Source organism: Melanaphis sacchari, unplaced genomic scaffold, assembly GCF_002803265.2.
Source record: "Melanaphis sacchari strain LSU unplaced genomic scaffold, SCAv2.0 Contig11_pilon_pilon, whole genome shotgun sequence".
In the NCBI taxonomy this organism is placed as follows: domain Eukaryota; kingdom Metazoa; phylum Arthropoda; class Insecta; order Hemiptera; family Aphididae; genus Melanaphis; species Melanaphis sacchari.
In genome coordinates, this window is record NW_020270469.1 from 1867747 (window position 1) to 1893948 (window position 26202).

General features: G+C 26.2%; 1 protein-coding gene across 1 annotated transcript in view; it reads left to right on the plus strand.

Annotated features, from left to right (window-relative positions):
• LOC112604429 overlaps window positions 1–26202 on the plus strand; it is a 179225-nt gene that overhangs the window by 124405 nt on the left and 28618 nt on the right. The window contains exon 4 of the mRNA XM_025353473.1: window positions 8371–8490. Within this exon, the coding sequence (XP_025209258.1) occupies window positions 8371–8490 (120 nt within the window). The remainder of the gene's footprint in view (window positions 1–8370; window positions 8491–26202) is intronic.

Sequence of the window (26202 nt, forward strand, 5' to 3'; positions counted from 1 at the left end):
TTTTCATTTCACTTAATTATTGCCACTCACTATTATATTAAAACTAAAAAACACAAAATTTATATTTTTATACCATAATTTACTTGTATTATTATACTCCAGCCCACGAGAAAAGTATACCATGTCCTGATCAAAGCGCGTCCGAGTTGATGCATCCCCCTCCTATTTGACATACCGACAACGTTGACGTTGGTGTGCATCAGTCACTACCATTATGTATATGCGCGAAATGGTTTATTTCTCTCGTAGGTTCGAAGTATACATCTAAATTCAAAATTGAAATAATAGGTTGCAATAATACATTATATATTTTTAAGTTATATCTTATATACACACATTTTATATTAACAACTGAAAAATATTTCAGTATTTCACAAAGTCACGGGTACCTGTGAATTTCTATCCAAATATGTTTAAATTTCTAACAGATGGTCTGAACATTTCCGAAAATAGCGTTCTTTTACTGGCTATATGAAGAATAAATACAGGGTGCAAACAATGAATATTATCACATATTTATTGAAAAATATAAATAGTTAGGATATTGTAAATATTGTCAGTGATTCATAAAATATAAAATTAATAAATCATACTGAAATAAACATGTTCTGATTATTTGTTTGTATCTACATGTATATACTTTTAAATTTAAACATTAGTTAATATAATAAATGAAATAATATTTATAGAAAAGAAGTTATTTTTGAGTAGTTTTATTTATTAATCAATTATGTTATATATTTGGTTTTTTGTTTGGACAGATATTAAATTAGTTCAATTAATAATTCAGTTTAATAATTTTTGTTTAGAATATTTTTAAAACGTTTTAGAGTAGGCACAAACTGTTTTTGTGCTTTGTTATGGGTAAATTTTCAAACAATAGTTTATTAGTTTATATGCAACTAATTGTTTAATCTATACAACTTTGTTAGCTGTCTTGTTGGAATTAATAACTTTGAACAACTGTAGTACTTACTTATAGATGTAATGAGCATAAGATCAGCCCTCTGCAAATAATTACACCAAATTTCCCGCTTATGCGTTCTACAGTTGTCTCCTTGTATATCGGGCGTGTGGTCTCTGAAACGTTTGTCACTGGGATTAACTAGGATTAATCTTTTTTGGTTTTGAAGTTTCACGCACATACATTGCACTCTATAAGTACCAAAGTGATGCATATATTATTATAGTCTGTCAATAGAAGTATATAAATTTCTATAGCTTACTAAAACTCTGTAGTCTACAGATAATACTACGAAAGGCGTTTCGATACATCGAGACACCCGAAATATATGTCGCGTGTTATAAGCGCTTATAATTTATATCGTATCGTGTTATGTATACGCCATGTTAAACAAATACATCATATATACATATACGAGTATATATATATATATGTTTGTATACTGCCGTTGGTACACGACTTTTGGGACACGGAGTCTTATTCGAAGTTTTATTACACGACGATAGCGCGAGTATTATTATTATTATACATATTATATATTATATGGCTGTATAGTATATACATATATAATCTATATTATGTACACCGATTATCTTTAATAGCTCCGCGTCAGTGACACAGCCGCAGCGTGGCATTAAACTCGTCCCACGTGCTCTATATATTAAAATGTGTACGCGTAATATACTGCAGACGTCGCACATTTATCTTTTTTCACTATTCTCAACCACCCCATTCCCCACTTGCAACTCGCCATCGGCCGGAGAGGAAGAAAAACGTTACTAGTAATATGCGTAACGTATATGGTATATTTTATGGCCGGGATTTCACGTTATGGATAACATGATGTATATTGTATACATATTATTATTATTATTATTATTATTACTATTATTATCACGTCGTGACTTTTTTCTTTCATATACATTACATTTTAACACGCAGGTTTTGTGACTTACAAATAACGGTGTGAACTAGTGCAGTTCCATCGTACATATGATATATAAAGGATGTGTGTGATGCGTATAGAACTTAATTTGTATATTATTATAAGCAGGACCGCGTGTCTCAGGAAAAGTAATGCGATTATAAACGCAAAGACTGTCGTGTCACGTGTACAGTTAAAGCATTGGTGTATTTAATCGTAATTAGTAATTTGAAGTTAGGTGAGAGGCTGATAATTTTTGATAGAAAAATAAAGTATGATCACAGAATTATCTTCCTCTTACAGTTATAACGCATGTAACAGTGTTAATTCTATCAAATAATAATTTTTTTTCTTTACTTATACTCATATGATATTAACTAAAACAGTTTTAAATGTTTTGAAACTAGAAAGAAATAAAACAAATTAACTAATAACAGTAATTTATATCTCAATAGGTACAATATCTATAATAAACACTCGACAAATGTATTATATTTGGATAAATCTTATATTTAATCATGAGCTTGAACAATTCGATTTAAACGTTGTCTATCTATTAATTATTTTAATTATTTGATTATTACGCCCTTTAGATGTTGTCGAATTTTGATGCAAGCATTTTTTCTTTTTGATTAATTTTGAATAATTTTCGGAGACACTGTGCAATATAATAATAATAATAATAATAATAATAAAATATTGTCATCGTGTGTTCGGAGAAAGACAAGAGCTAATATTAGCTAAAAGCTAAATATTATTCATTAATATAAATGTCTTTTACGACGCATATTTCAAAGAACGAGTATTTGAGAACGCCTTTTGTAACAATATAATATAGGTATACAGAAATACTTTATGGTTTCCTCGTAATTTGTTTTATTATTTATTGTCGTACCACACATACAGTTGTACCTGCTTTTATATATATGCATGTTTGTGTATGCGTATATATGTGTTGTGTGCAGTGTACAGATTGTACGATTTCTTGTGAGGTCTGTTAGTAAATATAAGGTAATTTCGACTCTTATTGTTTCGAAAAAAATCAAATGTTTGGAAAGATAGAAACAAAAAGTGTTGGCGAAATTTTACAACCACAAGGCAGTCAATTCCATTCGGCAACTTTGTATTATGAAACGAGGAAGAAAAAAATGCACAATAACGACATGAAATTAATTCTTTTTTTTTGTTAATTTTCCTTTTTCTCGTTCAAAACTTACTATTTAGTAAGTATCTGGTTATATTGTGTAAATGATAATAATTCATAATTGGCTGTCAATTCGAAACGTCATTACTTTATAACGTATTTTGAATTTTTAAGTTCAAAATTCTTATTCTTGTGTATTGTAATAAAATAATGATACATAGATCTGGTTAACAAATTTAAAGCAAAACAATTGTCATATAGTTATTACAGTACCTATAGATATACAGTATCACATTGAAAAAGATACTATTGCAAATAACCCTGTAAATATATATGTTGTGCATGTCGTGTATAATATATAATTTATGTTGAGGCAATGTTATAATTATTATTTTAGTGAAATAAAACGTCAATTTTTCGTTAAATTATATTATACAATATACATGATGGTTTTAAAGTTCTAAATTTAAATATCAAATTTCTTGAAAAATATGATGTTTTAAGAGTCTATGTTTAATGTACGTATATTTATATTATTTTTAATTTTTTTAATTATTTGAAAGTGACCGTATATTTTTAATTTCATATTCCATAATAGAATATTTTCTGACAATTTCAATAAATAAAAATCAAACTTGAAAAAAGTATATAAATATTAATTATCTACGTAGTTGTAAGTTTAATAGTTATGAAAAAAAAAAAAAAATAATAATAGATAAATATTTAATTTTATGTTCAGAAAAGCTAAATGGAGTGGCAATCAGAAAAATTTTGGTTCATTAATCCGTTTGTCTAATAAGCTATAAATATTTGGTCTCTGGTTATAAAATGTATTTTTATATAGGTATTGAAATTATCGAAAAATATTCCGTTTCGTAGTATAAAATTAAAAACATTAACATGTATTTTTAACACCGTTTATATCTTTACCAAAAGTTACTGTTAATCTTTAAAAGAGAATCATCTCATTACGACAATGTTTGTTTTATCTCATCGGACAGTGAAAACCATAATGCATTTTACGTCATTACGCGACCGACCGGATTTTAATTATTTTCGTATAACGTTTTGTTGCTATTTTATATCGGGATTTAACTTTTACCATTTTGCGTTTCCTCTCACATCTCTAAAATACTTAACAAAACAAAATAAAATCATCTCTAAATTCGTAGTATTCCGATTTTAAACTTGCTATAGTGTGTGTATTATGATAAGCATACAATAATACGAAATAGCCGGCAGTCCAGTTCAAAATAATTTGCAGTATTTGCAGATGATCGAATCAACTAACAACAATTAAATATCGTACGAAAATTATACACCATTTCAATCATTTGAAGGTCTCGTGTTCGATAGCGCATGATAATAATTAGGTAACTACGAAAATGAGCATTATATTATATTTATGAATGTCGTATGTCGACTGTTGCGATCATTTGAATTCCGTTTAAAGTATTTTATATGCGGATGATTTAATGATGTTATTTGTGTTTTCAAGACTTCATTGCTACCGTGATCTTATAGATTTACACAATAATCACTATATATATTATATCGTAGACTCTATTATAGTAATATATACGTTATCTATTTTCAAAACTACATAGTTGTCAGATCGAACTCGACAAACATCTCTACTATGCACAGTGAATCAGTGTATACAAGGTGGTATACCAATGATCATCCTCTCCTCTTCTCCCCCTTTATATTTTAATAATGCGTTTTCTTAAAGTTCTGAGTTTTGAAACTATTGAAAATACTGTGGAAATAAAATGTTTTTAAATACTTACTCTTATTTTTGTTTTACCAACTATGCATGCTAACTTATTTTTTCACATAAATGTTTTATTTTTTTAAGTTTTCATGTTACTAAATCTAAATTTTTACAATTCGTTATTGACTTTTTGATTTATACATATTTAAGTACCTACCTATCAAGAATATTAATTCTTAAAAATGGTTTTGCATAAAATATAAAAATATGTAGATCACCGTTATTTCCGTCTATGAACTGTTCGTATTAATAATTTATTTCAATGATAAAATATTTCTATTTTTTTTTTTTTTTTTTTTTTTGTGGCAATCGATTTAAATTTGAATTAAAAATTAAAAATTGTAATATCACGATTTCTTCAGGTTCGATTTAAACATTGCAGTATTCCATAAGTTAAGTCTTATGGTTTGTTAAAAGCTGACTTGCATTATTGTCAGACTGATAATAGTGGCTTTGGTAGTTAGTGGTAGTTTTAATATACCTACAGTTTTAAATACCATGTATTTAAGGGTACTTGAAAGTTATATCAATGCTAAAGAGTTATAATGAACTATAAAATTATTATTTTGTTACTATATACTCGCGGAAAAACCCCGATATTTATACCGTTTATTTCTCTTCAACAATAATGAACGATTGACGATTCGATAAATATATTAATTCCGTGTTTCCACCGCAAAGTATCAAATCGTTTATTGGTTATTGTAGTCAAATCTAAATTTGTTAGGTTGTAATACATGTAATCGTAATTCAATTTATTTTTTATAATTATGTTATAATTTTAATGAAAAATAATATAAAGAAAGAATATAAAGAATATGCGTATTCTAGGCAGAGTTGGGTGCAATCATCCGAAAATAAGCACAAAATGTCAACATAAAATTTTCAAATACATTTTTAAAGGAAATTTGGGGCTAGCGTTGCCACATGCTCACTGCGCTCGTTCAGATATTCAAAACGAAAATATCCCTCGATTTGTTATGCAATACCACCTAAGGTAGGTCAAATGGTTAAAAAACAATACCCATCATATTGATAGCAACGGTTGGTAATAATTTTCGAATATCATATCTCAAGTTCTTATCATTTTCGGACCAAATTCCACTCTTCTAGGCATAACCCTCTATCAACTTTACATTCGCTTTACGGAGGCCACATGAAGTCGACTTAAGTTAACAAAATCACATACAAATGTCATAATATATAACGACGAGCCTGTATGCGCACATTTGTTATATGAAATAATTATAGCCACAATTTTATAGAAAACAATTTTTTTTTTTTTTACATCTGTTGTCTTTAACCGTTTAAACTAAATATAATAATAACTCGAAATTCGTGAAACATGTCATATTAAAGCGGCTAGTGTTTCAGCTGAGTTTTAGCGGTATGCAACGCCTACGTGAGATATCGAAAAGAAAGGCATTGTTATACTGTTTTGTGTAGTTAAGAATTGGGTGGAGATGGTGGCGAGAGAACCCTACGAAATACCGATCATTAATCGTCAGACTTCACACTGCATTAGTACGAGTGATACTATAGCAGGTAAATCATATTATACGCGCGTAAGTGTGGGTGCGCCTGTTTGAATTGTTTAGTTTTAATTAATGTAACTTGGTTAAACATGAGGATATATATGTACGTAGACGTCGAAATCGCTCTAGAGTTTCACCTCTATAGACAAATATGAGTGTGTGTATATTTTGCTTATGCTTATGCTGTACGCTGTACAGGGCAAGTCACTTAATATTATCACACCCATTTTTCCTAAACAATGATTTATTCAAATTCTGGTTTTTAGGATTTCTAAATATACACCATATTTTCAAAAATATTATTTTTATTATTTAACAAAAAAAATTACTGTAATGGTAGAAATAATTTTTTTTTTTTTTTTTAATGCATAATTTTACTTATGTTAATTGTTAACCAGGGTTTTTTTTTTGAAAACTATGAGGCATCTTTATCTAAATTTACACAATTAATTGTATAGATTTTAATGTGTTATTGTATTAAGTACCTACCTATCTACCAAAAAAAGTAAAAAAAAAAAAAAAATAGAAAAATAGTTCAATAGATATAATAAATTAAAAATATATGAAAGGGACTGCCTGTTATAATTTAAAAATAATATTAATATTAAATTACTAATTTTTAAAAATTATAAATACATTAATGATAAATGCTAAATATTATATTTAGTACATACAACTATTCTTTTAAATTTCGATTTAAATTAATCAACATTTTCAAAAATTATCAGTTCAACAAAAATGTACAGTTGAAAAAGGGTTTAAAAAAAATGTTGTACCACTATGAAATAGTAAATAATTCTTAGTACTTATTTGAAAACGAGTTTCTTCTGTATTTTCAAAAATTTTAATTACTAAGGTTAAAAATAAATTTAATATTATAAGACAATATGGAAGTAAACATGCTTGGTGGATTATCCTGTATATTATAAATTTACGCGCAACATTGGCGTTTAGTTTTAAAAAAGGCGTATTTATAAAGTCTAGATTAAAGCACCTAACCCGCGCCGTCACACGTCCGTCACCTGTCAGTATTTATAATTGATAAAAACAATTTCTGCAAGTCAACGCCTGATTTTACAAGTTCCGTAATAATTGAACTGAATTAATCTTAACCACTATATTATTGTGTGGTATAATAATATTAATAATATTATATTATAATGTATCTTACAGACATTTTTATAATTGAACGATATGTCATACAAAACTCAACGTAAAAATAACCTGTATAATAATTGTAATTTATACTATTAATATTTCGCAGGAATATGATGCACTGTTTAAAGTAATAATAATGTTTATCACATACTACCTATGATTTTTGAAAATGTTAACGTTTCATATTAGAAAAAAATCTCTTTACAACCCTTTATTATAATGTATGAGTAAATTGAATGCTATTCTATTAGAAGTTAGCTGATGTTTAGCGTTTACCGTAACAAATTATATGCTGTTAATTTACCCCTTCTTAGATTCTTTTAAATGCAAACGAAGTGTAATTACTGTATGCATGTCTATTACGAGAATTCATGCAAACAATTCGTTTTCTATATCTGATTCTTCATGTGTAATGCAAATTTGTTTTCAGCTAGAAAATTAACATTTTAATGTACTCGTAATTTAAAAATATCAATAATAAATTTGTATCAAATTGATTCTTCTGAAAACTTTGTTAAAAGCCAATAGATCAATTCAATATAATATAAAATCACGTGAATTTGATATTATGTGTTTGGTTCAAATTTATAGAAAACAAATACAGAACGTTTACATCCTTTTAATTTTATATTTTGTGTTGAGAAAATATCTCAACCGGATGTGTTGCTTCTGTCTTACTATAGTATCTATAAAATTACCAATTTACGGTCAGTAGTTCCCATTTAGCTGCTTTTTTTCCCCTCGACGCGTATCTCTAGTTTGATTTCCTTGTAATACCTTCATTTTACATTACCACCACTACTACCAGCAGTCTTAAATCTAACATTTTTGACGACATTTTGCTAATTTATTTTACCATTTTGTTTTCAGAGTCGACCGCAGACAAGCGTACACGACGGTTGTGCCACTCTCAACGGCGGGTTGGGACGACATTCGTCTTCCGCATCGTCGTCCGGCGTACATTCAGACACCGCTGCCGAGACGGACAACGTGAGTATTATTGTTTTATGTTATTCTCACTAAATGTACGCGCAAATGTGTGAGTAGATGTGTGGGTGTGTTATATCGAGTAAACACTTAACTGTTTCGAAAGGTTTATGTGCGTGCGCGGTACGCTCATGTTTTTCTTTTAAACTTGAATGGAAAAAAAACCACCTGAAACTTAGCGAAGACTTTTCAATTTATAGTGCTTGAACGCGCCTGACCTCTTCTATGATTATTATAAGAAAACTTTTGTCAAAATCCGCGTTGTGCTCGCCAACGTTTTTCAGGTCCGTGAAAAGTATAATATATATAAAAATCCTTCCACGGCTTGAATACCCATTTATATATATATATATATATGAGGATTATATAATACCCACCAAAGTATATGCATATATATACGAGGTATAGCCGTGTGAATATACAGGGTGCTTAAAGTTTCACAAACTTTAAGATTTATCTGTGGGGTGGAATCGAAAACTTTTTTTTTGTGAATTTCGAGTGAAAAATCATAATTACGCTAAATTAATATATCTATATCTCATTTAAATTTCACTCAATCTAATAATAACGACAAATCTTGTGGGAGAATTAATTTTTGTTTGTAAAACCTTGCGGGAGATGAGTATTAAGACAATAACTTAAATATTGAATGATATATCGTAAATATTCTTAAAAATAGATATCGTATTTGTAAAATCATAAAATACGTTCGCTGATGATATTATGAGACTATTATCAACGTTTGTATGGATCAAAATGTAACGCTCTGTATGCATATAGGCTAATACTACGATGACTTAGGTGATTTTTTTTTATTTTTGTTTTCTTTATTCACTCGACTAAATTTTTATAATAAATTTATAATATACCTCATCTCTAAGTAACATATACATAATATTTATGCTACACAAAGACCAGATATATATACATAGGTACATTTAGATGTCAATCGTAGTGTATATTTTCTGTTATATGCTATGATCCATGTCATAACTCGAATTCTTTAGTAATTTTTATCTAACTCAAATTTACTCTTGAGAGAAATCTATTTTTAAAGAATGCAATTATTGGAATACAAATGTATTGTTTTTAAATTTCTAGTTTTGATAAAAAAAATATGATTTATTCAAGATTCAGTATAATGGATATTATATACAACTTTTTGTTTGTCTTTTGCTGTTTATAGTAATCTGTACGAGTGTGGTTGGATTTTTTTAAATGATTTTTTTTTTAGTAACTTATTGCATTTTATACAATAGATTCTATGATGATTAACAAAGATAATATTTATATATAAAACAATGTCTACTACATTTTTAAATATCAGAGTAAAATTTATTTAAAAAAAAACCGTTTGGAAAACAAACAAAGTTTAGAAACTTAAAATGTAAAATATAATACATTTAAGTTATTTTATCTTTTTATTTTTCCATCTAAATGAGTTTCTGTTCTAGTACTTTTTGATGAAGATTAAAAGTCTGCGATAATTCGTCGGCAAAGTTTTAATGGACGTTTGAGTTCACAATAATAATTGCTTTAACAATGCTATAGATGAGATTTAAATAACGAATATTATTAAAAAAAAAAATGTATTCAATTGTAATTATATCTTAAAATTTATAAGCATATATAGATTTGAAAACACAGCATCATTGTATATATATATTTTAGAGCGGGAGTTACACTATCTATTGATCATAATTTTAAATTGGGCCTACTTCAAAATGAATATTATTAATACCTATGTGTATATAACACATTTAGTGCCATTTAAGCTTTAGTCGTGAATTTTAAATTGGCTTGTATAAAAGTGGCCGTGTACTAAACACAGTTGTTTAAATATAATATAATTTATTTGTATTCGCTTTTCATGACTGTTTGTCTAAGTATAAATAATATATTATGTATATGATATATACGTACCAAGATATGTATTTTATATAAGTGCTAAGGAAATAGGTACACTATTGCTTTACGGTCTAATGCGCTTATAAAGGATGTGTGTATGATGCATTACATTATAATATATATATATATATATATATATATATATATATATATTAAATAATTAATCGCACTAGCAGTCACCTGCTGTAATATAATATGAAACGAAATGTGTCTGTAATAACTGCAGTTATTATATAATGCATTAATGTGTGAAAAAATTCTTACGATTGAATGTCGTTATATTTGGTATTTAAATATATTATTTTTTTATTAGATTATGAGTGAATACGCATCATTATTTTAGTATAATACATTAAGTTATTTTAGAAAGATGTATGTAGGTTAGGTTATACATATGTACGAATCTGGATATTTTTCAAAAATTTCTATCTATCGAGTTTTTTGTAACTTTTAAATTTATTGAATGTGAGTGATTTTTTCTCTGTTCTATTTCTATTGTTTAAATCTAAATAATAAGTGTATACGGACATTTTATAAATAGTATTTTGAGTTGATTTTTAATTTTTTTGTGAATAAAATAATTGTTATGAGATAGATAAATCCTCGATCTAAAGGTGGTTCTAAGAAAGTTTCTTTAGAAACTTCATATAGATACATTATTTACCATATGTTATGTTTATTATAGTTGTTGGTGGTTTTGTAATAATGATTTTGATAAAATAATAATATCCGCTTAACATATTATACAACTAATTTGGTGACTAGCAGAGTATTTTCAGTAATATTATCAGTATTTTAAAATTTAGTGCACACCCGTCTGTGAAATACATACACATATAATGTATAACTACTTTTACTGTATGTACTTAGGTACTACTTAATATTTTATAAAACAATCGATTTAAAAAATATTTCTTTGACTTGTATTGATATATTGATCTGAAAATCTTTCTTTTTAATTTGTATGTGTAATATGACTGTATTATCACTATTATAAAAATACTAAGTATTTTTAAAATAAACTAGTATTGAAATATTATAAAGAAATTGATAATGTTCTAAGTATAATTTAAATTAAACAAATAATTTATATAATTTTTTATTTTTGGATCTCTAATTTAAAGATTCTAAAAATATTTATATTGTTTCGTCTCTAAATATGATTATTTAAAAAAAAATTATTTTATAATTTAATATAACTATGGTTATTGTGTTTTAATTTAATTTTTTGTTATGTTTTTGTTGTTACACAATATCGCAATTTATGATATTTAATTTATAAATACATAACTTGTATAAAAATAATCCACAAACATAACATTTTATTGTCTAACCTTTTAACTGAATGTAAGTTAAACGCCATATTATCGATTTATTCTTTTTGTTTACTCACATGTTGTATTAAATTATGTATTTATGTAGTGCTACCACAAAATTGTATTCACGACGTTATATTGGATACTAAACCAGTTAACATTTATAAATAAGAACAATCAAATTATATATAAGTATTATACAAAATTAAATAATCATTGAGGTATTTTTTTTTTTTTTTTTTTTTTACTAAAAATCATTATTGTATGCAAGTGTGTATATGCACTAGATAACAAATATTTTGGTAAAAAATAATTTAAAACAGAGTTTAGCTGTCAGGATTTTAGTAAATAGTACTAAAGGATAAAAATTCAGCTGAGACAATTTAATTAAAATAAATGAAAAGAAACACCTAAAGTTTTTTTAATATTTTTAAGTTTAACACTTAAGAAGTGTATTACAAATTTAATAAAGATTCTCTATAAACAAATATAAGTTAATTATACGCCGCGTTTGTTTAAGGTGTTGGATGTGATGGTTTTTCAGCTTATCTGTTAGCTGTTAGTCTCGACAATCGGTTATAAAATATAATATGTGTTTTATACGTACTGCATACTCTTAGTGGGGTAAAAATATATTATACTGACTGCATATTTTTTTTTTTTTTTTTTTTTTTTTTTTAAGAATTTACAATAATAAATTATTAAGTATATATATATCGAGGACTATTATATAATGTTATCGCATTTACCAAGTTTCAACTATAATTATAATAAATACATATAGAATATTATGTTATGTCATTTCACTGGAATTTATTTTGCTTTTTATAGTTGTTTGTTTGTGTTGAGTATAATTGAGTTTGATTGAGAATTATTTTATATTATTATTTACACGTTATAACATGAATTTGTATATTCGAATTCTGAATAAGGTGTTAAAATTATTTCGTCTTAATACTTACGAAAACTATTTTAAATTTACACAAATTTGATTGGATATTCGAACAAACCACATTTTGACGTATTTTATGTTTTGTTAATTCGTCGAAAAGTGTAAAATTGTATTTTTAATTCGTCAATTTACTACGTAACTATAATGATTAATAAATAATGTGTTTTCTCCGGATCTCTCTCACGATAGAATAACTTTATACTATGACATCATGTTTATATGATATGCAGGAACTTCGATCAATAATAACAAAAATGATTATTTTAAAAACTTTCTTTTTAACAATATTGATGTAATAATTATATATAATTCTATATTATTGTATGGAACCATTAAGACTTGTACATGATTGGTCTGAGGTTAAAGAGGTATTATCTTATCGAATATTTTTTTTATTATTATTATTATTATCATCATCATTGTAGTTAAAATAACATTTTATTTCGGTAATTACAGTTATTTTATTATAGGATAAAAAGTGCATCAATATAATGGACGATTGTACATATTATTTATAGTTAGTAAGTGTCTAAAAAAAGGTACTAGGATAGATTATTTGTAAAGATCAGAGCTCAGATCTGAATATTCTGTGCTGCGTGGTAGTATGGTACCACTAGCTGTGGAAAAACGACCGAAATTACTTACTGGTGTTTAGGATACAAAAACATTTTATAATTCAACAGTCGTGTTTGGTAAAGACATATTCACACTTTTACGCATATGGTATATGCAAATACAATATTGCGAAATGGTGAGATTGATTTATTTTTATTTATTTTTTTATTCATCCGTTTTTTTTTTTAGCTTGTATAACATAAACCCTGTAGTTCAATAACACTGAAAAACACAAATTATAAAAATATGTATGTTTTCACAAAAAAATGTTTTTTACTAAATTGAAATTATCTAAAATGAAATATTTTTAAGAACGTTAATACATTTTAAGATGATAGATTTTCACTTTTAAGATTCAGTCTGTATAAAACTTATAAATACTTTTTGATGGGCAGTTTAATAAGACTTGTGTACACAAAATAAATTATTGTTTAAAACAGGACTTAAAGAAATTTCTATAAATTTGTATTTATTCTTGTCTCTCACGTCGCATTTCCCATCGATTCTTCTGTCTCCGCTCCCCAATGGTCGTTTTAGATTTTGCACGCGTTTATTCAATACATTATCCGTGAAGCGAGCAAACAACCACACACACACATATTTATATATGTTTAATAAACTAGATATGTATGTATAACATATATATCATGTCGTAATATCGATAACTATGATAATAGTAGTTATAATAACGGGATCCGAGACGAATATATATATATATATATATAGATTAGGTAGTGTGAGTCAAACAAACTATAAAAAAACGCGACGAAGAGTCATCCGACATACTGTCTGGAGCTGTAGCAGGAGTACGATGTAACTGATCGTACGTGTAAATTGTTCGCTGACAACGTCAATTGCGTACAAATCATCTTCTTATTGTAAATAATATTTTACGACTTCGGTGGTAGCGTCCAAGTACTTTTTTTTTGCCACGAAATGGGTGTTACGCTATCGGCAAAAAGGTCATGCCTCTGTAGTTTTATCGAACTCTTGCAGTCTACTGGTATTTTGCAGAGGATATTTAGTTGTAGCACGTGACGAAAAAATGGCTGGGCCGATTAACAAAAACGGAAAAGATAAAAGAAACTATCTAAAAAAGAATCTTTCGAGATTGCTCTGCGATCTGCTTACTATATTATATTATTATTATTTTGATTCTAATAATATCATTTTCGGACAGCATAAGATAATAGTTTTGCCGTCGACCGAGTTATATTATAGAATCGCATGCCAATCTTAGCGTCTGTTGAATTTAAAAAAATTACACCCTCTTCCTTTTTCACATTTATTCATTACTATAGCACCGTCTTTACGCATACAAATTAGGGAATGAGAATAAAGTCTTTGTATAAACTACGCAACTCACTATGCAGGGCATGTATATTTGTATCATCTTCTTAAATACGTATTTTATTAATGTTACGGTTTATTTTATATTCTATATGTTTGCACGTTCACTATATACTACAAATATATTAACAAAAAATAATTTCAATTGTCTCATTTACTGAATTATTAATTAATTGATTCTTTACAATTCTATAAAATAATATTTAGTTATTTTACTTAATTATTTAATGTCATAAATTTAATTATTCTTTCGATTTAACTATATACATATTGTATTAGAATAGTTTGTTATTTTTCATCTTTCTTTATTTTTTCTTTGTAACTTTCATTGAATAAACGTTGACAATATCTTAATAAATTTATAATTCTTGAAGTTACTAATATATTGTTTATTTTAAAGTATTGATCAGATTTAAGAATAGTTACTATTTATAAATGTTTATTGGAAGCAAATGTATACGTGATTTTTATGTATATTAAATTAAAATAAAAACGAATGTTATGAGTTCTCTTTATCGTAATGATGATTCACTTTTATCCATTAATAAATATGCTGTTGTTATCGATTATTACTGAATAACAATGCGTTATTAGAGTTTTTATTAATTTTACTATAAATGTATGTAATTATCATTATATCGTTGCAATAACCCTGTCAAAATAATCATTTATATAATCAATTAATTTAAGTCAATTTTACAGGGAAATTGACCTAAAGTCTTTATTACCGATATATCATTATAATTAACGTCGTTATATGTAATTTATCTGTATATAAAACGAGGATACAACTTCGAATTGCTGTGTTATGTTTTAAAATTTCTAATTAGCAATATATTATGTTATTACTGCTCTTTCGTATATTTTATAATCTATTATACATCTAATATTTAATAAAATTCCGCCCTCGATATTCTATATCGAATTATATTGTATATTATATTATATTTATATTTTATCGATACACTTGTTTTAATAATAATATGTAATTATGGAATTTATATTTCGTAATCTATACCTTACTGGAGTTTTGACCACGTATTAGTATATGAATTCTTATTAAATTAAAATATGATCATTTGTAAAAAAAAAAAATATTATTCCTGTCGTCTTATCGTCAGTTGAAAAAAAAAATCGTGCTCGTGCTTAAAATATCTGGAATAATTAAATAAATAAATATATGTGCTAGGACAATCTCGAGTCTGTGACGATATGGTCCGTGTTATAGTTTTGGTTAGCCATAATTTTCAAAGTTACATTTGGAGTTATTATTATCATATGACTGTGTACTGCACCAAAAACTCGTTATTGTCAATCCGGCCAGTGCCTTTTCCTTTTCTGGTTATTGTTGACAATGTTAATACTATAAAATATCATTCGTAACAGATTGGGTGGCTATAGCACGCATTACCACGTCACTCTTATAATTGCTAATAATGAAATTATAATATTATTACATGATATAGACGGATTTAATATGCGGTCCAAGTGGACGTGTCGCTGATGATTTCATTTTCATATATATATATATATATGGTACAGTAATTCTCTGATGTCGGTGATGGTCGGGTGGGGATCTAAGATCGTGGATTGGCAAAGCGGCACGTATTATACTACACACATATAAAGGCAAATATATATATATATACGTTCTACATATATATATATATATATGTAAGTATGCGTCCCGTACGAGGTCTAGCTTAAAGCAATTACATAGAAACTTCCGGACGACACAATGCAACAACTTTTCAGCGCCGACCTCCGCGCCGCCGACGAATTATTATAATGTCATTTCCGGTCAACGTGTTCGTTGCCTGCAGCTTCGTTTGTGTACACTCAAACTTGTACACACACTCACACATATATATATATATATATATATATATATATATATATATACACACACACATAAAAATATATGTATATATTTATATGTTTGTGTATATATTTATTATATTGTACTGCTTCGAAATAAAATGTAATTAGAGCGGACGAAACGCGGTCCGCTCGCGCAATGAACCCGCACGCTGCCAGCGTAATGGAAACTTCGGGAAGTTTACATAAATTTCGCGCGTTAAATTATTACACGCATTCCACGGAATTATCGTTGCGTGACGACGCCAGTGTACCGATATAATATACAATGCCTGTATGTGTGGGTGTGTGTTTGGATAGGTGTAGCGCACACCTCTATTACATATAGGTACTTCAATTATTGTGTATAATAGCAGCCGTATAAGGTTAGTCGAGCGATGTCCATTTTAAATTCATTCGAAGTGTATACATTGATACACAATATATATGAACTTATTTTGTTAAACTGAGTGCGCGGTAAAATTTCGTTAAAAACCATGTGCGTGACGCCGATTTTAAATCGCAGTGAATTTGATGAATTATTATTTTGGATGCATCTTGTGGACGTTTAATTATAATATGTTTTTAATCCAATTTAATTTAAGAAAATACAATATAATTTTTACAATCATTATACTTTTTTATGTTTTTAATTTTATTGGATTATGATATACATTTTTAATTTCATATTCCAAAACCAAATATTTTTCATAGTATTTCAATAAATATAAAAAATCGAATTTAAAACGATTATTTAATTAAATTATAATTTGTTTTTATGTAAAGCATAAGTGTATTGAGAAAAATATTATAGTATACCTACTAATTTGTGTAAAAAACAATATTTTCTCAAAATAATAAAATAAGCACCAACATGAATCACTTATTTTATACTTCTTGTATGAATCAAAAGTGGTATTGAACAGCTACCGAACATAACATTTATTTGTTTTGGTCTTTGAATTTAATTTCATGATATAATGCAACAAAAGCATTTTCAAAACTAGTTCATTAATTATTAAAATTCCTTTGATTTAGACGGATGGGTAACTAAAATTATATGGATTCAAGATTATGAATTATGAATAGCCATTATACGTCTACAACACAAAGTCATAATATTAATATTTTAGTAGATATTTACGTAATTAATTGTATTGTTCGGCATGCACACAATACACCAAATATAATTTATTTTACAGATTTTGGATTTATATTTAATTTAAGCGTATAATTCGTATTAATACCCGATGTATGTACTTATGCCCTATAGCGACTGTTAAATATCGTCCGAATTTTTTTATTATACGAACTTTCGTAATATATTATGTCCTTTTAATTAAAAGATATTTGAATTTGATTACGTTTAATTTTAGTTATGCGTCGCAATAGCGTTTATGTGATTCAAAGTATGATACTTGGATACTTAGAAATTTTATTTCATTTATAAGAACTGTGACACGATGATAAAAACTTTTTTTTTTTTAATTAGAGCCATTTTTTCGTAATTATTTTATTTTAAAAACGTTGATGAGTTGATATTTTAATGAATAGTTTCTATATTATTAAGTTTTATTTACTTAGAAGTAATTATGTATTCACATATAATATAAGTATAACCTTCAATACTTAATATTTTTTTTAAATCAAATGGGTGAACGTACATAAAATGCTAATTTATAAATTTGAATCATTATAATTTTCAAATCATAAATATTTATACAAAACATAATATATAAATTGTCTTACACAAGTATATTTATTATAATTATATGCATTAGTTTATTGGACCATTTTTGTTTTTTAAATTGTCTTAAACTTATAATCGATCCTTATATCTTATCCCTTATAAATATTACGTTAATCGAATGACTAGTACGCCATGCCATACATTATCCAATGTACATTATACAACCGTATAATCGCGAGTTATTGTAATTGTATTATATTTCAGAACGATTAAAATGTCTGCGTCGTGGTCAAGCAAAACCAAACACACTTCGTTGTAATGCACATAATAATTCGACCTAGTAAAATACTGTCTTGTTTTATCCAAATGTTCACTAGAAAGTATTGAAACACTCAATAAATGCGCAAACATTGAATTGAATTTCATATCGCGGGGGCCGTAAAGTTTTTTTACGGCCATCGTATATATATATACTCGAAGAAAACATCCTTTCGAAGTGTTTCGGTGCACAAATGGGTTTCCCGATAGATGCGGTAGTTCTTGTCATTCAATATAATATATTTATGCATCTCCCAATACATTTTATGTCGATAAAAACAATATAACCAATACGCGTATGTACATATATTAAACGTATATGTCGTACGTATTTATATGTATGTGAGTGTATTACGATCGGGGTTATTTAAATGTGGCGAATAGTTGTAGTGTGTTTATTTTTCGACATATTTTATTATTATATATTTATATATGTATTTACTACAGAAACCACACATGATGGTAAATTTTTGCAGCAGTTACGTTTAATACTCGCCCTTGTACCTACATAATATAATTGAATATTTATTTATATATGTATATTTATACCTGCGGGTACCGATATATATAATCAGTTGAGGTGACCAACCCGACGATTTGAATATATAAATAAATAAAACATTTATGTGATTATATGTATGTATATATTATAAAATTGTGCGAAAAATTCATGTTACATTCTTGAAACTCTAACGAAACATAATCTTCTCGACAAGTTAATCTTAGATTGTATGAGTAAAGATTATTCACATTTTATCTTCTGTGACAAACAGACAAGCAGAGGTCATTGGTGGTTTACGTTGGTTACATAATAGGTTAAATCCGTATTTATATCGATTGATATTGACAAAAATAATATTAAACTGTATTAAATATTTTGTATAATATTTTTCGATAATGTGAAGTATCATTTTACAGTAAGTAAATCTTATCTTGTATAAAATATAATTTGTATTGTCTGATTAATGTTTTATAATATTATTGTACCTATTGATGGACATACGTTTTAAGTTTTTACTTAATTATGTGCAATACGTTTGTTTCTCATAACTGTTAATTTAATTTAATTTATTTTAATTATACGAGTATAAACAGTCATATTAACTTTATTGTAATCATTATTTCTACAATAATAAAAATATTATTATAAGAAAGCATTATAATAATGACACGGCGTTCTGCATAGGCATTTTAGCTACACCACTGTCTGCAGTATCCATGTGAAATTAGTATGATCCTATGATCAGGCATGTTCCTGTTGCATGGTACATCTTTGTAGGTTTAACAAATATTTCATATTTTTTTTTTAGTGGTTTTTTAATGTATGAGACTTCTTTGCGAAGAAAACATTTTATAAAAATTTATCTTGTATCTCTTTGCTACATTTCTGTATTACATTTTGATTGTGTTTCTTTTTGAATACGTATCGAATAATTTGTATGTAAATATTCCAATTAAAAATGTAGACGATATATTAAGTGATTGCAGTGTTATTACACTATATAGTTATGATTAGACATAATTTCTATTTAATTGTATAATACATAACTATCTGTAAATTGTTTTTGATTCCATAATTCTTATCTTCCGAAATCTATTTATTAGTGTTAACGTCCTACAAGTAAATTATTGATTTATAAAGTTTAATAACATTTTTGTTGTAAAAATAATTTCTGTCTATGTCGAAGGTACTTCTTTAAATACGCCACCACTTATTCTTAACATGTTCCTAATTATCGTCATATTTTATTATTATTTTAAGAAGCAGAGGCTACTTAATATCATCTATTTATGTATAATATATTATGTATATATATTTTTCAATTTTGTGGTTTTATGTTGTGTTTTAACAGTAGCAAATGTTCAGTGTATTTTAAAACCGACTGTGGCTGACATTAGTTTGTTTGGAAATTCATTATATTATTATATTGTGTAAAACAATGCAGAAAACCTAATTTGTTTTATTAAATTTTTGAATCACGAAGGGAATAACACATGTGTTCTCAGTGTATAAACTACAATGCAAACATTCGTGAATATTATTAATCTCCGTGTTTACAATGTTTAGTTATTAAACAGTGTGTTATATGCTTACTGTATTTACACTCACATTTAATAATGTTTATTAAGTGAAACGTATATTATCAAGACTATAATAACCTTTAAGGTACAATAATAATAGTGTATAATATATTAATATAGGAATATTGTATACATAATTACTTATTTATAAAATAATAAAATGTAAATAATTTTACTTAGAAATAATAATACACCGACGGTGATATATATGTAAATTATTTACCAAATTTGTACGTGTTATCAAGCAATATCAGTTATAAACAAAATATATTGTTATTAATATCAAATGTTTTTACTATACAAAATTAATCCATATTTATATATTATGATAATTAACTAAAAACATCTAGAGGTAGTTAACAGTCCATGTTTTTTTTTAAAGTAAATATAATACATAATTGAATACTTATGAAAAAAGTGTACTACCACGTCTGTTTATAATATTAATGTTTGTATAGCTATTATAACTTACTTTAAATATTAGGCAATAACAGCTGAACTACATTTACAAAAAATGATTTTCTTTTCAATACGAAAAAAAAATAAATAAAGCTCGGGGTGATAAACAATTGTATAGTTATCTGTTTAAATAATTTTATTATATTTTACGGTATTATTATTATTATTAACTCGTGAAAACTAATACAAGATGTATTTGCAAATTACAGTTTTCATCATTAACCATCGATATCTTCCTCGTTTTTAATTCAGTAAATTAACGCGAACGTGATTCAAAACTGTATTCTGTTGTGACGATAGTAGATTTTGGTGCATAGAACATAGATAGACTTTGAACTTGTTATATTTTCAATTCTCGCATTTTTCATTTTAGTTTTAAACTAAAATTTTGATGATTATACACATTTAATAAACCAACAAACACTATATAATTTGCAACTTTTAATTAATTAAATACTCATGAATCATAACTTGATTTATATTAAAATTATTGCAACGTTATTGAATGGGCGTATAGATCATGTGTATTGGAAAAGTTGGCTCTTAAATGATATTGAATCTAAGAGTTGTTTTATTAGATAAAAGCTAGTTTATCAAAAACCAGTACGATTTAAATTAAATATCTACTGTTTTAAACAAATAATTTTTATCGACCCAAGTAAAGTATACTATTGTATTTACTATAGATACTGAATGCATTGCAAATACACAAATATTTGTTTACACAGTACATTTAAACTTAAAAGTTGAATTAAAAAAAAAAAAAAAAAAGTATAGGAATGTATTTCTTTTAAATTGAAATTCGTGTTTGTTTTCATGAAAATATCTTAATTTATTTTCGTTTAAATCAAAAAGAATTTAAAAAAAAAAAAAAAGAAATACAGAATGCATAAATTTAAGGAAGTAACTTTATTACTCAAAGTAAATGAGTATTTTCATAATTTTCAATTTTTAATTTGTTGATTATTAAAAAAGATATATATTTTTGTGAGAAAAAAAATGCTGGTAATTAAATTTTCTTCTGATTTAAATAAGCAAATTAAATGTTTTTCGTGCTAATAATTCTAAATATTACTTAATATACTAGAGAAGGATAACATAATATCCATATTATTTATCGGATAATATGCTTCAATAACATCTTAAAGTAATTTAAACATAACATTCTTTATTATCACAAACATTAATATACATAATCAAATATCTGTACACATATCAGAAGTAAAATAATATAATATTATTTATTTATAGTAAATATATATTAATATTTATTGAATCTTACTGTAATATTTCTAAATAATAAATGCAAACAAGTATAAAAAATACTTTTTTTATTTATATATTAATTACGCATATATATTTATAACTTATTTTTTCGTTTTTATAATAAATATTAAATTTAAAAAAGTATATATGTAGATATAATAATTGTCTGTATTCGGCCGGCACACCTGATGATGAAAATTTAGACGTATTTTCTTAAATACAAAGTAAGTATTTTGTACGATTTGTGTTATTAAAATAAAATAACGTGACACGTGTTTGTTCATGATGTATTTATATATAGTCATTATTAAACTTGAAATTACGGAATTCATATCGTTTCAACAGGAAAAATTATTATTTTAACATTACGTTTATAGTAATTGTCGTTTAAATCAAATTTTAAATAGTTTGTGTATGTTTAAAATGCGATATGTTTTCAATTACTTAGTGCATATGCCTATATATATTTGTACTTGATTACTTATTCATTGTGTATATTTTAAATATTCGAAACGTCTAGTCGTTCATGATCATGTTTTTATTTCCCAGTGAAATATTTCGTTTTATTTATTCAGTTTGAATATAATCAGAACGTACTGTACTTAATAATAATGCATTGTGTTCTAAAAACGCATTCAGATGTTATATTAGTTAGGTAAAAATTAATTTAAATAATTTGAATTCTAAAAAGTACACTATACTATGAATGAGTAAAAAAAAAAAAAACAAAACAAAAAATTCAGTACCTAATAGTTAACAAGCATTTAGATAGTTTCATGATTCTTTCAATATAATGTAATTTTTCATCGTTTATTTTATTAATTTATTAAGTATATAATGCATAAATATTACATTACAATGTTTTACATTTATTAACATTTTTTTTATTATTGGCATAGATGCTTTTTTCTTTTTTAGATTATCTACCATTTTACTTATCGTACTACATTATTTTTCAGATAAGTTTCATTTACGTTTGTATCAATAAAATTAAAAAAAAAAAAAAAAAAAAAATGATTGAATTTTAATTGTGTATGATATTATTTCAGGTTAGGTTAGGTTTCTATAAATTAACAAAAACGTTTTTCTTTGAATTAAAATTTGTATTATTTTTATTTCTATGTAACAGTTTTTTCTACTCGTGACGGCATTATACTTTTATTTTTAATATTAGATGATGTGAATAAATAAAAAAAAAAAATACTTCGTACACTTACATATTATAATGTGTTATGTTAAACTAACCCGTAAATTTATGTTACACCAGTTCATTTTTTGATAGATATGACTTAATTTAAGACATTTAAAAAAATAATCGATCGAAATTCGTCATCTTAATTTTATGTTCGTTTATTCATATTAAGTGTGTAGAATACTATAACAATATCTCTAAGTGTAAATGTCTTAATTTTTGATAATTATTGTAAAGTTAAAAAAAAAAAACTTGTATACGATACTTCATTTGTACCCAAATATTTTTTGAGGAAACGGGAGAGCTAAAAAATCAGGTAAAAAGAAACAATACAGATTTGAAGATAAATATTATGTTATATTAAGTTATTAACATTTTAAAGTTATAATAATTATCCAACAACAATCATGTGAACTGGATAAAATTTATGTTGTAATTTTTTGAAATAATTTCTAAGAACTCATGCACTGAATATATATATATTATATATATGCATTTCAATATTTAAAGTAGAATTATTTGGTATGTTCTAATACCTCATCTTGATCCTCTTCCTCTCCCCCCCTCATCATCATCTGACCATTCTTCCTCATCCCACCATCAACCGTGCCGACTACTCTTCCCCCTAACCCGAATGAGGAGCGGGATCGGATGATGGTGAGATGACGAAGAGTGGTCGAATGAGGATGAGGGGGAACAGGAAGAGGATCAGAATGAAGTTTTAGAACATAACAAATCATCCTACTAGTTAAGAAGTCACTTTTTTAAATTGTGATATAATAGTAAAACAACATCTTTAAATATATTGTATTGCACTAAAATGGTCGATTATAATTTTATTAAACAAAAATAAGATTCCATCATCGACATTTTAATTTGTCACTATTTAACTTGAACAGAAATCTTAAATTAAAAATATATTTTAAAAATTGTCCTTGATAATAATAAGTAGGTAGTTATATTACAATGTGTAATATGTGTAATATTTAAACATTTTAAAAATCATAATGTTTTTATAATTTATATCAAAACTATTATGATTAATTAAAAAATAAAATTGGGGTGATTATGTTTGGTGAATTATTCTTTAAAAATCCCATACTGAGGCGTGGTATATACTTTGCATTTATACGCCCGTCGTATTATTATTATTATTATTATTTAGTATGCGATACATTATATTATTTCGTAATGTATGGATGTAATTCACCGAAAAAGTTTTGAGTTTTCGCGACCCTCCAAATGTATATTTGGGTACCTATGTAGTTTATCAGACTTGTGGAATAAGGACACGAATCAGTGTATTAGAACTTTATGTTTAGCAGTAGTTATTTCACTAGGATAACGAATGATGTGTTGGGAATTTTGTATACAATAATTAAGTAAATGAACAACTTTGTGTAACGCTCATTCCTGAGTAGGTATACGAATATTACACATTATATATATATATATATATATACTTACCCAACTTTAAATGGAAATTTATCGAAATTACTAAATATTGATTAGAACTTTGAGACGTCAATAATATATTTCCCCTTGTGGTGCTTTTGAACTTTTTTTCCAATTAAGTTTTTGTAATTTAAAGTTATATGTCTGTTGGACCATATACGCAATAAACGATTGAGTAAGGGTGAGCTCAAGATATTGAGACTATTGAGAAAAAAGGGAGAGAGAAAGGTTGAAAATGTCAAATCAATATAATTTTATCCATATGTAATAATCATAAATTCTATGAAATACGGCAAGAAAGAACTTTAAAACTATATATTATATATATAAAAAATAAAACTGTATTACTTAGGATGAACTGCAAAATCGTTACAAGTGTTGTATCTTAAGAAGAAATAAAAGTGCTACGCGGGGCGTCGTATGTGACAACTGAGTGGAAAACCGTTATACCGATGGGAAGCAGCTTTACGTTAAACGCTAATCCCATTGTGCAGACAATAATATAAACTTTAATGCTTCCCTGGTACTTTCATATTTATGGATGTCCAGGACGAGATCGTAAACTTTTTCAAAAACTTGGCTTAGTTCCCACTGGGAACTAACTGGAGTAAAAAATTAACCTCAAGTAGCTCATGATCCGATAAATTGTTTACTTAAGTTCGAGCTTTGATCGGAATTTGTGTCTTACAAAACAAAATTAATAATAAGTCCAGTTTATCCTTTCAAAAAAAACCATTTGCAGCATTTTATTTTCTATTGTAAATACATTATTTTGACGTTATTTCTCTCATCATGGTTATGTAATAGTTACGTATTCTATTATGTCGTAGACTCTTAATATCGCAATATTTTTTATTTAAATATTTAAAAAAAAAATATTTATATTTTTAAGTATTTAACCTAACCGTTATTTTATTCAAACTTGTTAAATTAATTTTTATTTTTTGTGCATTACGTAGTATATTTTGCTTGAAATAGTTTTAAAGGTTTTAATTTCAACGAAATATGTTAAATGTATATTATCCTTAAGCAGCGTAAATAACGTCACTGCGGCCTAAATTATAACAAAAAATCTACTAATATTTTTAAATTCAAATAATGTCATTTTTTCAATACTAAATAACTAATTCCTAAATTATTTTGTCGTGTTTACTTTTTAAATTAAAATACTCGCAATAAATATATATGTATATTATACGTCGTCACTATATCTAACATAAATCAATGTTTTTATTCCCTCTTAAATACATTGGTG